The sequence below is a fragment of the Nerophis ophidion genome, linkage group LG10, assembly GCF_033978795.1.
Source record: "Nerophis ophidion isolate RoL-2023_Sa linkage group LG10, RoL_Noph_v1.0, whole genome shotgun sequence".
In the NCBI taxonomy this organism is placed as follows: domain Eukaryota; kingdom Metazoa; phylum Chordata; class Actinopteri; order Syngnathiformes; family Syngnathidae; genus Nerophis; species Nerophis ophidion.
The window spans coordinates 54,496,021-54,512,272 of record NC_084620.1 but is presented as its reverse complement, the minus strand read 5'-3'; the positions used below and the strand labels follow the sequence as shown (position 1 = coordinate 54,512,272).

At 43.0% G+C, this 16,252-nt stretch overlaps 1 protein-coding gene across 1 annotated transcript in view; it reads right to left on the bottom strand.

The window, feature by feature from the left end:
• Positions 1-16,252, bottom strand: part of nup37 (nucleoporin 37) — a 37,588-nt gene that overhangs the window by 16,248 nt on the left and 5,088 nt on the right. Inside the window, exons 3-5 of the mRNA XM_061914135.1 lie at positions 13,825-13,946; positions 6,847-6,919; positions 5,535-5,629 (exon numbers count right to left, since the gene is read on the bottom strand). Of these exons, the coding sequence (XP_061770119.1) occupies positions 5,535-5,629; positions 6,847-6,919; positions 13,825-13,946 (290 nt within the window). The remainder of the gene's footprint in view (positions 1-5,534; positions 5,630-6,846; positions 6,920-13,824; positions 13,947-16,252) is intronic.

The window sequence follows — 16,252 nt, the reverse complement described above, 5'->3', positions numbered from 1 at the left end:
CGCTTGACGGCTTCACTGCAGAACAACTCCGTTTTACAGTAGGAAAAAGACAATCATTGTTACGGAAAGCTGGCTTTGCTTCCCATGTTGACTTTTTTTTGACAAGATTCCCCAACAAAATGCAGCAAGTGTTGGGCCAAAAACAAACCGGTGTAAAGCAAAGAGTGTGAAGTTCCTCAAACGTCGACATGCTCGTATTTTTCCCCCCCAAGAATCACACGCCTATTTTATAACATCAGACGCATTTGTTTTGCTCTCAACCTTTCTGCTGCACTCTCTGAACTTGCATGTTTACACAGGGTACTTGTGTTTATTTGATATAATTCAAGATTTCGTTGTAGAAAGCCGCCACTTGTTTAGATCTGTCTGCCATTGAAAGCAAAGGAATTGTTAAGCGTTCCAGGAATTCAATTTGCATGTCAGTCTGACTTTCGCTTACAGGGGAAATCGGGAGCCTCTTTTTATTGCTTTGATAGCGGGGGCAGAGAGGGAAATATCCTGGCGTCTCACTTCCCTGTCAACAGAGCGAATGTTTCGCTCTGGGCGGCCTGCTGCCATTCAGTTTGTTCAGAGTCCAGCAGTCTGGAGCGCTGGACTCGAATGGTCAAAAGTCATTTGAGGAGGACGTCCGACCCGCTGTAATTGATTCAATAACTCAGGGAGACGTGTGATAGCAAAAGCAGCTGTGAACAGTGCACATGGATGTAATGAAGGACTTGGACAAAGGAAGCTGTGGTTCCTGAGAACTGGATCTATGGTTAACCACCTTTGAATGATCCTTCCATGGGAAGAAAAGGTGGAGACGAGGGCACAGGGGTTGCGGAGAGAATTAAAGCTGCAAGCAGCGTTGGTCGGGTCCGCTTTGGCTGTTGCCGCCGCGACTCAAGCCCTGGTCTAAGTCAGACCTACAGAGAGGTTTTTGTTTCATGTCTCTACGACATTCCTAACAGAAGTTACAAGCAGTTTTGTCAGGGATTTTTTTCTAGGGGGCGTTAGAGCGCAATTTTGACTTTAGGGGTTTGGTTTTTTATTAGATGGCAATTTTCGCCAGTCCTGATGTGTGTGTAAAATTTGGTGAGTTTTGAAGCATGTTCCATCCATCCATCCATTTTCTACCGCTTATTCCCTTTTGGGGTCGCGGGGGGCGCTGGCGCCTATCTCAGCTACAATCGGGCATGTTAAGGGGGTCAAATTACAGATTGGCGTTTCTGGATGTTGTTGAGAAATGGCATTCGCTTTGCATAGTAGAGCTATAACTTGCACTTTGAAGCATTTTAAGGGGGTCAAATTACAGCTCAAAGAGGCAAAAATGACATTTTTTAGGAAAATTTCCACAGGGGTTTTTTGAAGGTGCGTAAAATCCAAACCGGAGCAGTAATCAAAACTATTTCGATAACTTTTAATCAGAGGGGTTCAAACTCTCTCCTGTGCGAGTTTGAAGCCGAAACGACAAACGCGCTCAGAGGAGATAACGTTTGAAAAAAGGTGACGGGTGTTTACAAAACTTTTATTTTGAAGGGGTAATTTTTAACTTCCTGTTGATTTTTGCTGAAGGATGTCATTTATTAAAATGTAGGTCTAAGTGAGACCTAAATAGAGGTTTTCGTTCCAGGTCTCTCCGACATTCCTAACAAAGGTTACAAGCAGTTTTGTCTGTGTTTTCTTCCTCGAAGCAGTTTTTGCTGTGTTTTGATCAAAAATTGCGCAAAAGCGCAATTTTGATTTTTTTTTTTTTTTTTTCTCATTAGATCGCAATTTCTGCCAGTCCTGATGTGTGTGCCAAGTTTGGTGAGTTTTGAAGCATTTTAAGGGGGTCAAATTTCAGCTCAAAGAGGCAAAAATTGAATTATTTGCGAAAATTTTGTTTTGAAGGGTTTTTTTCCAACTTCCTGTTGATTTTTTCCCTAGAAGGTAGAATTATGAAATGTAGGTCTAAGTTAGACCTACGTGACAGTTTTTGTTTCATGTCTGTACGACATTCCTGACGGAAGTTACACGCAGTCTGTTTTTCTTTCCTTCCTAGGGGGCGCTAGCACGCAATTTTGATTTTTCTGGTTTGGCTGCCTAATAAGTTGGGAAGGCATGCCAGACCGATGTGTGTGTCAAATTTGGTGAGTTTTGAAGCATGTTAAGGGGGTCAAATTACAGCGCATAGGTGCGGAATAATAATAAAACGCACCAGTTTCAATAGGGTCCTTGGCCCATGCGGACCCTAATAAAACGGACCAGTTTCAATAGGGCCCTTGGCCCATTGCAGAAGGACTCCATTGGAGTCCTTTTGCAATGGGCCTGCGGACCCTAACAAGGTCTTGGAAAGAAAGGGAAAGAAAGGGAAAGGGGCTGAATGACAAGATCAAGAAGACTACCTTGAAGACCCAAGCACTATCATCTAGCTGACGGCATGATTCGTTTCAGACGGAGGCCTCTGTTGAACGCTCGACATTGTGGAACAAAGAATATTCCCCGCCACCCCCACCGACCGCAGCGGCAAAACAATGACTCTACCTTATTTTTTCAGAGCGCTCGCCAAGACCAGCTCGATTGCATGCTTCTCCGCGGATGCCAAACTGTGGTCAACCGCGCTAGCCTTCAAACAGGTCGGAAAAACAAAAGCTTTGCCGAACGATGTAAAAAGAAAGACATGACACCGATGACCTGCTGAACGCTGCATCACTCAGGAAGCTCAAAAGGACATCTGTGGTGACACTGCTGTATGAAAAAGAGAGTACTTAGCTCGCAGACAACTACAAGGTACCCCAAGGTGTCAAACAGGTGTCGTGGAGCAGCAGCAGCAGGTGCCTGATAGCTTATAATAAAGCCCGACGACTCTTCCGATCCCTTCTGAGACTGCAGTTTGGCCTTTTGCTCTTTAGGTGGCGCATTTGTAGGTGTTTAGGCCACATGAGGCAAGTGCAAAGCTGGCCCGAGGACATGGGAGTCGGCGGCGTTGGGTTGCGTGTTTTGGCGGCCGCCGAGTTCCCACAACTGCAGGGGACAGTGATGACAAAGCTCAGCAAACTTACAGTAGACGTGGCGCGGCCAAGAAAAACAGAGTGATGGAGAGGTCACGAGCCTTTACATGAGAGTGTACGTTTCCCCTCCCCGCCTTTTTTTTTCTTCTTATTCATAAGAGCCACTGTTTCTTCCTCTCGCGTTTGTGTGGGCTGACTGGAAGCTCCTCACCCGTTAACTTGATCTATCCTTTGTTCCGCCTCAGTCTTCCTCCGGTGCTATGTATTTTCTTAACATGACGGATTTTAAATCTTTCAGCAGATGGAGCGCACTGCTGTTTTCTCTGGCCGCTCACAGGAGGGGGGCGAGCCCAAGGTGCCGGACCAGGGCCCCGAGTGAGACTGATAAAAAAGAACCAATATAAGAACTATGACATAATGAACCATCCATCCATCCATTTTCTACCGCTTATTCCCTTTTTGGGGTCGCGGGGGGCGCTGGTGCCTACCTCAGCTACAATCGGGCGGAAGGTGGGGTCCACCCAGGACAAGTCGCCACCTCATCGCAGGGCCAACACAGATAGACAGACAACATTCACACTCACATTTACACACTAGGGCCAATTTAGTGTTGCCAATCAACCAGCCCCAGGTGCATGTCTTTGGAGGTGGGAGGAAGCCGGAGTACCCGGAGGGAACCCAGGATGGACAGCTCGCCTGTATCGGTTGGGGACATCTCTACGCTGCTGATCCGCCTCCGCTTGAGATGGTCTCCTGTGGACGGGACTCTCGCTGCTGTCTTGGATCTGCTTGAACTGAACTCTCGCGGCTGTGTTGGAGCCACTATGGATTGAACTTTCACAGTATCATGTTAGACCTGCTCGACATCCATTGCTTTCGGTCCCCTAGAGGGGTGGGGGTTGCCCACATCTGAGGTCCTCTCCAAGGTTTCTCATAGTCAGCATTGTCACTGGCATCCCACTGGATGTGAATTCTCCCTGCCCACTGGGTGTGAGTTTTCCTTGCCCTTTTGTGGGTTCTTCCGAGGATGTTGTAGTCGTAATGATTTGTGCAGTCCTTTGAGACATTTGTGATTTGGGGCTATATAAATAAATAAACATTGAACCCACGCATTCACGGGGAGAACATGCAAACTCCACACAGAAAGATCCCGAGCCTGGATTTGAACTTAGGACTGCAGGACCTTCGTATTGTGAGGCAGACGCACTAACCCCTCTGCCACCGTGAAGCCCCATAATTGAATTGAATTATGTTTTTATATATAGCGCTTTTCTCTAGTGACTCAAAGCGCTTTACATAGTGAAACCCAATATCTAAGTTACTTTTTTAAACCAGTGTGGGTGGCACTGGGAGCAGGTGGGTAAAGTGTCTTGCCCAAGGACACAACGGCAGTGACTAGGATGGCAGAAGCGGGAATCGAACCTGCAACCCTCAAGTTGCTGGCACGGCCGCTCTACCAACCGAGCTATAATGAACCAACAAGAAAAAAAAACATAATTAACCACTTCAGTAGAGACAATATGCCTGAGTGTCAAACTTAAATAAATAAATAAATAAATGCGTTGTACTTGTATAGCGCTTTTCTACCTTCAAGGTACTCAAAGCGCTTTGACACTACTTCCACATTTACCCATTCACACACACTGATGGAGGGAGCTGCCATGCAAGGCGCTAACCAGCACCCATCAGGAGCAAGGGTGAAGTGTCTTGCTCAGGACACAACGGGCGTGACGAGGTTGGTACTAGGTGGGGATTGAACCAGGGCCACTCTTCCACTGCGCCACGCCGTCCCCAAAAAATGAAATAAAAAATAAAATAAAAAAATATATATTTTCTTTCCTCATCCATCCATCCATTTTCTACCGCTTATTCCCTTTTGGGGTCGCGGGGGCGCTGGCGCCTATCTCAGCTACAATCGGGCGGAAGGCGGGGTACACCCTGGACAAGTCGCCACCTCATCGCAGGGCCAACACAGATAGACAGACAACATTCACACTTTCCTCATATCACAATTGAATTCCCTTTGATTATTCCCACTTATTTCTTTTAATATCATTGCTTTATTGCAGTCTTCAGCTTAGTTTGCTAAATCCTCCGCACTTTCATGCGCCGCTGGTTCTGCAATGAGAGGGAATGGAAACTTGAACCAAAACAAGCTGAAGGAAGCCTATTGAGGGGCCCTCTTGAGGGGGCGTGTCCCAGAGGTGAACCTTGCTGCTCATTGCACACTTTTTCCAAACTCTATCATTAAATCAAAAAGGAACATTCAGGGAAGGGGGTGGTCTTTGTGAAGGTCCCCCCCCCCCTCTCTGCTCGCCCTAAGAGAGGGAAAACCTTCTGCGGCTAATTGGATTTCCATATTTAAGCAATTAGCCAAACAGCTCGGCGCTTACGCACGGTCACAGCAGAGCGTGTTGTGTTTAGCATCATGTTACACTGTGGAAACACGGCCAGGACTTTCTGAACCCGTAACAGAAAACAGAACTCCAAACCAGAAGCCGGCAGCAGGCACACATGCGTAGCACACGTATTGTAAATGGAAATCATAAAAACAACGTGGACCTGCAAGTGTGGTCATCGCTGACGGAAGCAATTTGCTTCCCTTCAGAGGGCTCAAACACCAAATGGTTAATGTAGCTGCTGTGGCCCTCCATCACCTGGGAGACAAGAAAACACAGAACAAAACTTATTAAAAAAAATACAATCTCACGGCATTTAATCGATTGCAACTGGACTCATCCGAGTAGGCTTCATCAGTTCATTGCTCAGATCTTAATCTTTGCCTTAAATTGGCCAGATCTAGTCTAGCGGCTGGTGCCAAAACCCCAAATATGTATACTTCAAAACCAGGAGGGTGTGCCTGGGCAAGGATGGTTTCGCCCGTTCGTAGTGAGAAACACAACTGTTTTGATGCCGTCCTGGTTTTGGAGTATAAATATTTGGGGTTTTTGCACCAGCCGCGAGATTAGATCTGACCAATCTAAGTCTAAGACTGGAGCTGACCAATCTAAGTCCATGAGCATGAACTGATAAAGACTACGGAGGTATAGGCACCAGCCGCTAGACTAGGTTGTGCGTTAGCTGGACCACTCAGCTGTGCATCAGTTGGTGACGCCTCTGCGCTGCTGACTTGTCTCTACTCAAGATGATCCTCTGCTGGCCCCACTATGGACTGGACTCTCACTATTATGTTAGATCCACTATGGACTGGACTATTACTATTATGTTAAAACCACTATGGACTGGACTCTCACTATTATGTTAGCTCCACTATGGACTGGACTCTCATTATTATGTCAGATCCACTATGGACTGGACTCTCACAATATTATGTTAGATCCACTATGGACTGGACTATTACTATTATGTTAAAACCACTATGGACTGGACTCTCACTATTATGTTAGCTCCATTATGGACTGGACTCGCATTATTATGTCAGATCCACTAAGGACTGGACTCTCACACTATTAACTAGATCCACTTAACATCCATTGCACTGGTCACCCAGGGCTCCCCACATCTGCGGTCCCCTCCAAGGTTTCTCATTGTATCCCATTGAGTTTTTTCTTGCCCTGGTACTGATGTGGGATCTGAGCCGAGGATGTCATTGTGCAGCCCTTTGAGACACTTGTGATTAAGGGCTGTATAAATAAACGTATATTAATTGATTGACCAAATATTATATCTCGTTAATTTTCATTAGATCTGACCAATCTATGAGCATTAACTGATGAAACCTACTTGGATTAAAAGCGAAACTCCTTCTAAGACAAACTGAAAAGTCCTGTTGTGATCGATTGAATGCCCTGAGAATATAAAAACCTGGACGAATGAGAATATCCTAAACATGTGGCCGCAGATGTTGAACTACCTTGACCTCATGGCGATCCTGAAGATCCGAAGTCAACAGGCGGAGTCTTCTGTCGGCTGCGGCCGTGCAAAATCTGCAAAGGCAAGCGATGGAAGGTGTGAAAACAAAGGAAGAACATGTGAAAGAAAAACACGGCAGCAGGCATGTCACTCTAAACTACGTGTGCGCGGAGAACGCTGGTGCGTGTGGCCGAAAATTGGACTGCAGTCAGCAGAATCCTGCCTGGTAGATTCTAATTGCACGCTAATGTAAACAGAGAGAAAAACAAGAATTCTGCTCGGGTCAAGGACTTCCCTCTAATCAGGCGCTGCCTATTATTGGCACCATTACACTGACTCCCCCTTGACAAGGAAAACACAAACGAGACAGCAGCTCACACATTTTCAGCGCAAATCACACCTAGAGAAGATTAGATATAACCCCTCCAAGCCCGCACTGTGAAGAATGAGAACATTAAGAATGCTATTAGGACAAGTGTCAAAGCAACGTGATTGTCAAAGAGGTTGCTATTAGAAGGGGAGCACCACTCAGCAGTGACACGAATCCTTCAAAGACTAAGGACTGTGCCGTTTATTCTTCTGTTTAATAATACAACTTAAACATTTGACAACCAAATAATAAAACAAGGCGACTCGGTAAAGAATCCTGGTATTATCTTCGACCCAACTCTCTCCTTTGAGTCACACATTAAAAGCGTTACTAAAACGGCCTTCTTTCATCTCCGTAATATCGCTAAAATTCGCTCCATTTTGTCCACTAAAGACGCTGAGATCATTATCCATGCGTTTGTTACGCCTCGTCTCGATTACTGTAACGTATTATTTTCGGGTCTCCCCATGTCTAGCATTAAAAGATTACAGTTGGTACAAAATGCGGCTGCTAGAATTTTGACAAGAACAAGAAAGTTTGATCACATTACACCTATACTGTATATACCTTTATATACATATATACCTATACTGTCTATACATATACATATATACCTATATATATACCTATACTGGCTCACCTGCACTGGCTTCCTGTGCACTTAAGATGTGACTTTAAGGTTTTACTACTTACGTATAAAATACTACACGGTCTAGCTCCATCCTATCTTGACGATTGTATTGTACCATATGTCCCGGCAAGAAATCTGCGTTCAAAAGACTCCGGCTTATTAGTGATTCCTAAAGCCCAAAAAAAGTCTGCGGGCTATGGAGCGTTTTCCGTTCGGGCTCCAGTACTCTGGAATGCCCTCCCGGTAACAGTTCCAGATGCTACCTCAGTAGAAGCATTTAAGTCTCACCTTAAAACTCATCTGTATACTCTAGCCTTTAAATAGACCTCCTTTTTAGACCAGTTGATCTGCCGCTTCTTTTCTGTTTCCTCCTATGTCCCCCCCCTCCCTTGTGGAGGGGGTCCGGTCCGATGACCATGGATGAAGTACTGGCTGTCCAGAGTCGAGACCCAGGATCGGTTGGGGACCTCTCTACGCTGCTGATCCGCCTCCGCTTGGGATGGTTTCCTGTGGACGGGACTCTGGCTGCTGTCTTGGATCCGCTTTGAACTGAACTCTCGCGTCTGTGTTGGAGCCACTATGGATTGAACTTTCACAGTATCATGTTAGACCCGCTCGACATCCATTGCTTTCGGTCCCCTAGAAGGGGGGTGTTGCCCACTCCTGAGGTCCTCTCCAAGGTTTCTTACAGTCATCATTGTCACTGGCGTCCCACTGGATGTGAATTCTCTCTGCCCACTGGGTGTGAGTTTTCCTTGCCCTTTTGTGGGTTCTTCCGAGGATGTCGTAGTCGTAATGATTTGTGCAGTCCTTTGAGACATTTGTGATTTAGGGCTATATAAATAAACATTGATTGATTGATAATACACCGTACTAATTTGGTTTGTATTCACAGTATGCACAGGTGTCAAACTCAAAGCCAGGAGGCCCAGACGTGGCCTGCCACTTCATTTTATTCTGCCCTGGAAAGCCTGGAAATAATATGTATCAATAAAGTACTTTAACTTTTCTACATTTCTTACTAAATGTATTCTTTCTTTCTATTTTGGGAGAAAAAAAAACATATGTACTCCATGTAATCACAAATACTATTACAAACCCTGTTTCCATATGAGTTGGGAAATTGCGTTAGATGTAAATATAAACAGAATACGATGATTTGCAAATCCTTTTCAACCCATGTTCAATTGAATGCACTACAAAGACAAGATATTTGATGTTCAAACTCATAAACTTAGTCTTTTTTTTTCCAAATAATAATTAACTTAGAATTTCATGGCTGCAACACGTGCCAAAGTAGTTGGGAAAGGGCATGTTCACCACTGTGTTACATCACCTTTTCTTTTAACAACACTCAATAAACCTTTGGGAACTGACGAAACACATTTTTGAAACTTTTCAGGTGGAATTCTTTCCCATTCTTGTTTTATGTACGGCTTAAGTTGTTCAACAGTCCGGGGTCTCCGTTGTGGTATTTTAGGCTTCATAATGTGCCACACATTTTCAATGGAAGACAGGTTTGGACTACAGGCAGGCCAGTCTAGTACCCGCACTCTTTTACTACGAAGCCACGCTGTTGTAACAAGTGACTTGGTATTGTCTTGCTTGGATGGCAAGATATGTTGCTTCAAAACCTGTATGGACCATTCAGCATTAATGGTGCCTTCACAGATGTGTAAGTTACCCATGCCTTGGGCACTAATACACCCCCATGCCATCACAGATACTGGTTTTTACACTTTGCACCTAGAACAGTCCTGATGGTTCTTTTCATCTTTTGTCCGGAGGACACGACGTTCATCATTTCCAAAAAACAATTTGAAATGTGGACTCGTCAGACAACAAAACACTTTTTCCACTTTGCAGCAGTCCATCTTAGCTGAACTCGGGCCCAGAGAAGCCGGCGGCGTTTCTGGGTGTTGTTGATAAATGGCTTTGCATAGTAGTTTTAACTTGCACTTACAGATGTAGCGACAAACTGCAGTTACTGACAGTGGTTTTCTTAAGTGTTCCTGAGTCCATGTGGTGATATCATTTACACACAGATGTCACTTTTTGATGCAGTACTGCCTGAGGGATCGAAGGTCCGTTATAACATCGCTTATGTTCAGTGATTTCTCCAGATACTCTGAACCTTTTTATAGTATTACGGACCGTAGATGGTGAAATTCCTAAATTCCTTGCAATAGACCGTTGAGAAAAGTTGTTCTTAAACTGTTTTACAATTTGCTCACGCATTTGTTCACAAAGTGGTGACCATTCGCCGCGTCCTTGTTTGTGAATGACTGAGCATTTCATGGAAGCTGCTTTTATACCCAATCATGGCACCCACCTGTTCCCAGTTAGCCTGCACACCTGTGGAATGTTCCAAATAAGTGTTTTAAAAATAGCTCAAATAGCAGCACTTACCAGTGAGCTGCCTCTATTTTTTAAATGTTATTTATTTACTAGCAAGCTGGTCTCGCTTTGCTCGACATTTTTAATTCTAAGAGTGACGAAACTCAAATAGTATCTGAAAATCCACGAAAATATTTTAAAGACTTGGTCTTCACTTGTTTAAATAAATTCATCTATTTTTTTTACTTTGCTTCTTATAACTTTCAGAAAGACAATTTTAGAGAAAAAAACAACCTTAAAAATGATTTTAAGATTTTTAAATACCTTTTTACCTTTTAAAGTCCTTCCTCTTCTTTCCTGACAATTTAAATCAATGTTCAAGTCAATCTATTTTTCTTTATTGTAAAGAATAATAAATACATTTTAATTTAATTCATCATTTTAGCTTCTGTTTTTTCGACGAAGAATATTTGTGAAATATTTCTTCAAACTTATGATTAAAATTGAAAAAAAATATTCTGGCAAACCTATAAAATCTGTAGAATCAAAAGTAAATCTTATTTCAAAGTCTTTTTAATTTCTTTTAAAATGTTTGTTCTACAAAATCTAGAAGAAATAATGATTTGTCTTTGTTAGAAATATAGCTTGGTCCAATTTGTTATATATTCTAACAAAGTGCAGATTGGGTTTTAACCTATTTAAAACATGTCATCAAATTTCAAAAATTAATCTTAATCAGGAAAAATGACTAATGATGTTCCATAAATTATTTTTTTAATTTTTTCAAAAAGATTTGAATTAGCTAGTTTTTCTCTTTTTTTTTGGTTGAATGTAGAATTTTAAAGAGTCAAATTTGAAGATGAACTATGTTTCAAAATTTAATTTTCATTTTTTTCATGTTTTTTCCTCTTTTAAACCGTTCAATTAAGTGTTTTTTCATCATTTATTCCCTACAAAACACCTTCTATAAAAGGAAAAAAATGTACGACGGAATGACAGACAGAAATACCCATTTTTTATATATATATAGATTTATTTATTAAAGGTAAATTGAGCAAATTGGCTATTTATGGCAATTTATTTAAGTGTGGATCAAACTGGTAGCCCTTCGCATTAATCAGTACCCAAGAAGTAACTATTGGTTTCAAAAAGGTTGGTGACCCCTCCTGTAGTGTAATGCCCGCAGCCAAAAACAACTACGTGAGAACGTATACTCAAATACTATGATAGTCATTTTCTATATCGCACAGAGACAAACCTGCGATATATCGCGTATATCGAAGCGAACCATCCAGACTGTTATCGACGCAAAGTTCAAAATCCAGGTTTTGGAACAACATACAGTATGCTGCCATCTAAGCGCCGTCTTTTTCATGGACGCCCCTGCTTATTCCAGCAAGACAATGCCAAGCCACATTCAGCACGTGTTAAAACAGCGTGGCTTTATAAAAAAAAAAAAGAGTGCGGGTACTTTCCTGGCCCGCCTGCAGTCCAGACCGGTCTCCCATAGAAAATGTGTGGCGCATTATGAAGCGTAAAATACAACAGCGGGTACCCCGGACTGCTGAACGACTGAAGCTCTTCATAAAACAAGAATGGGAAAGAATTCCACTTTCAAAGCTTCAACAATTAGTTTCCTCAGTTCCCAAACGTTTATTGAGTGTTGTTAAAAGAAAACGTGATGTAACACAGTGGTGAACATGCCCTTTCCCAACTACTTTGGCACGTGTTGCAGCCATGAAATTCTAAGTTAATTATTAGGGATGCACCGAAATGAAAATTTGTGGCCGAAGCCGAATAAAATTTAAACGTTTGGCCGAAGGCCGAATACCGAATAATGAATGCAGGGGCGGCATAGCTCGGTTGGTAGAGTGGCCGACCCAGCAACTTGAGGGTTGCAGGTTCGATTCCCGCTTGTGCCATCCTAGTCACTGCCGTTGTGTCCTTGAGCAAGACACTTTACCCACCTGCTACCAGTGCCACCCACACTGGTTTAAATGTAACTTAGATATTGGGTGTCACTATGTAAAGCGCTTTGAGTCACTTGAGAAAAGCGCTATATAAATATAATTCACTTCACAATTTTTTTAATATTGCATAAATAGCCTAGAATAAATATTTAGAGATGTTTTTCAAATAAAGTAATTTTTTATTGAATATTGACATTTTTTTAATATTCCAGTAGTCTTTGCTTTTCAAAAAAAAGCACAGTTTTTCATTTATATTAGGCCTTCAAACAAAACATGCATTCCAAAAAAAAATAAAGTGCATTAAAGTGGATAAACCCACAACAAATGAATTATTGTCCTTTTGGCAAAAGTCTGCTTAGCCACAGTAGATACGCTAATAATGTAAACAGAGGGCTTAAGTAAATCTCAATTAAGTGTGTGCTTGTAACCTCTTACACTTATAGAGGTACACAACATATCCCAACGTCACTGCACGTTGGTGGATTGCGTCACCGCGTCAAAAACTTGTGTCACATGCCACTATTCGGCCTTGTTTTTAACTCATTCCACCGAAGGCCGAATGTGGCTTTTTTTTTGCCATATTCGGCCGAATATATTCGGTTACCGATTAATCGGTGCATCCCTATTAATTATTATTTGCAAAAAAAATTAAGTTTATGAGTTTGAACATCAACTATCTTGTCTTTGTAATGCATTCAACTGAATATGGGTTGAAAAGGATTTGCAAATCATTGTATTCCGTTTATATTTACACCTAACACACTTTCCCAACTCATATGGAAACGGGGTTTGTAATAGTGTTCACTGTCAGAAGCGGCCCTCTTGGGCCAAACATTAACTGCGATGTGGCCCTCAGTGAAAACCACTTTGACACCTCTGATCTAATGATTTGTAATCAGAAATGAAGAACTCTCTTGGTAAAGACCTGAACTCCCGGACTGTGTGTGTGTGTATATTGAGTCATGTGGCTTCCCTCTGTGAGCTTTCAGCCATGTTTAATATTCAAGCTGCTGTGCTGGACAGCGGCTACTCGCTACTCAAGTACCCTCCAGTCCCCCCCCCCCCTTGTCTCTCAAACTCTGCCTGGGCCAGCGCCTGACGTGAGCCAGCAAGACCTTTCCTGGAAGGCGCAGCATACGTGCGCACCACAAACAGGGATGGAACCCGAGTGGCGGGTCATCAGCGCAATAACAAGTGCGCACGTCACAGAGCTTGGCTGCGGGAGCCTGCGGTGTGGAGCGCAATGGGCCGGGAATGATTGCCTTGCCTTTCTCTTTCGATTACGCAATCACGCCTCGACACCTCCAAGAGGGAACACGGGACCCTCTGATCCACCGCTGAAATTAGGAGAGGGCAAAGCGGTGCTTTCTAACAATCTAGTTAAACGGGCTTCGCGCTTCAAAAAATACTTGGCTGCCCTTTCAGGCAGCTGCAGTGGCAGCGAGAGAGACACAGCTGCTGCTTGTCCTGGACAGAATTAGGAATTAATAATTATCCCGCGGATGAGAATGTTTGTGAGGAGTAAAGTCTGGCGCCTTGTTTGAGCACTTACATAACAAAATTCACATGAAATGCAAGACAAGACACATGAACGGCGTCAATCTCCGCTCCCGGTTCTGCCAGAAACTTTCTTGAAGTGGATTACAAATTCAAAAGTCGCAAAAGTAGCACCTGATGGTCGGAATCCTGTCCAGATGAGATTCCGGGCTCCAGGCGAGAGCATCCACTCGCAGTTCGTGATGAAAGGCACGGAGAACGTTGAATTTAACTCCGTCGACGTCCAAATCCTCCTCCTGTGGTCACAGAAATATACAAAACTGAGCCCATGTGGTGATATCCTTTACACACTGATGTCGCTTTTTGATGCAGTACCGCCTGAGGCAGGGGTCGGGAACCTTTTTGGCTGTGAGAGCCATGAAAGCCAAATATTTCAAAATGTATTTCCGTGAGAGCCATATCATATTATTTAAGACTGAATACAACTAAATGCGTGCATTTTTAAGACCAACATTTTTAGAGTATAATAAGACTCTTATTCTTTTTAACAACATTGTTATTCTGAAGCTAACCAATAATAAATCAAATGTTGTGTCTGTTGATCATGTTTTTGTTTGGCCATGTGCTGTTTGTCCTTTGGACTCTTTAAGTTCCTGTTTTTTCCACTCCCTTGTCTTGTTTCCTTGGTTACTCATTCTGTCCACCTGTCTCTGGTGGACAAAATGCTCGCTCACCTGCTTCCCGAGCACTAATCAGAGGCAGCATTTGAGCTTGTCTTTGCCAGTCAGTCGCCCTGGCGTCAATGTGATCTTTTCTTGCTCTGTGCTGACTTGTTTCATGCCTTGCCATAGTTTTGTGCTTCATGCCATGCCAAGTAAGTTTTGTTTGATTTATGTTCATAGCGAAATTAAGCAATGTCAGCTAAGATTTATCTGAGAGCCAGATGCAGTAATCAAAATAACCACATCTGGCTCTAGAGCCATAGGTTCCCTACCCCTGGCCTGAGGGATCGAAGTGCAGTGATCTCGTCAGATTCTCTGAACCTTTTGACGATATCACGGACCATAGATGGTGAAATCCCTAAATTCCTTGCAATAGCTGGTTGAGAAATGTTCTTAAACTGTTCGAACCTTTGCTAGCGCATTTGTTGACAAAGTGGTGACCCTCGCCCCGTCCTTGTTTGTGACTGACTGAGCATTTCATGGAAGCTGCTTTTATACCCAATCATGGCACCCACCTGTTCCCAATTAGCCTGTTCACCTGTGGGATGTTCCAAATAAGTGTTTGATGAGCATTCCTCCGACTTTCTCTGTCTTTTTTGCCACTTGTGCCAGCTTTTTGAAACATGCTGCAGGCATCAAATTCCAAATGAACTAGTATTTAAAAAAAACAAACAAAGTTTACCAGTTTGAACATTAAGTATGTTGGACTGTTGGCTATAACACATTTTTTAGGTCTTTTTCGCATTGAAATCAGAAAATACGCGGATTTATTTTTTTACCGACTAACACCTGCGAGTTATTGTTTTCATCATGATGAGCAATAAACTCAAGAAGCGGAGGAAATGGCTTACTTATGAAGATGGAAATATGTTTTGCACGCCATACAAACAAATAATACAATAAAAAGTCACCTTTACGACTGGGTGCCCCAATTTTAAAAGATCCAGCCTTACCAGGCACCAGTTATTGGTTGCACATTTCCTGCTTGTCTGCTCCCAGACCGTGGTCGAGGAGCAGACCTCTCCTGTGGTCACAGAAATATACAAAACTGAGCCTATGTGGTGATATCCTCTACACACTGATGTCGCTTTTTGATGCAGTACTGCCTGAGGAATCGAAGATCACGGCCGTGATTTCTCCAGATTCTTTGAACCTTTTGATGATATTACCAACCGTAGATGGTGAAATCCCCAAATTCCTTGCAATAGCTCGTGAAGAAATGTTGTTCTTAAACTGTTGGACAATTTGCTCACCCATTTGTTGACTAAGTGTTGACCCTCACCCCATCCTTGTTTGTGAATGACATGGAAGCTGCTTTTATAACCAAACATGGCACCCACCTGTTCCCAATTAGCCTGTTCACCTGTGGCAGGGGTAGGGAACCTATGGCTCGCGAGCCAGATGTGGCTCTTTTGATGACTGCATCTGGCTCTCGGATAAATCTGAGCTTACACTGCTTAACACAATAAGTAATGAATAATTCCACTTGTAATCACAGTGTTAAAAATAATGTTAAAAATATAAAAATGCTCATGCATTTGAATCCTTCCATAATTTTTTCTACCGCACCTGTTCAAGAAGTTGCCTTAAGGGTAAGAAATAATTTATTTATTATTGGTTAGTGTAGGGCTAGCCCTCTTGGGGGTTCTTCAACAAGACCCAGGTGGGCCATTTACACACCTGTCGCTGATTTCGAGGCCGGTCCTGGCAACACCCGACTTCGCTGCAGAGCCGCAGGCCACGCCCCCTCCTAAGTTAGCTTCAGAATAACAACATTATTACAAATAATAAGAGACCTATTATACTCTAGAAATGTTGGTCTTACTTAAAAATGCACACTTTTAGTTGTGTTCAGTGTTAAAAATATATTATATGGCTCT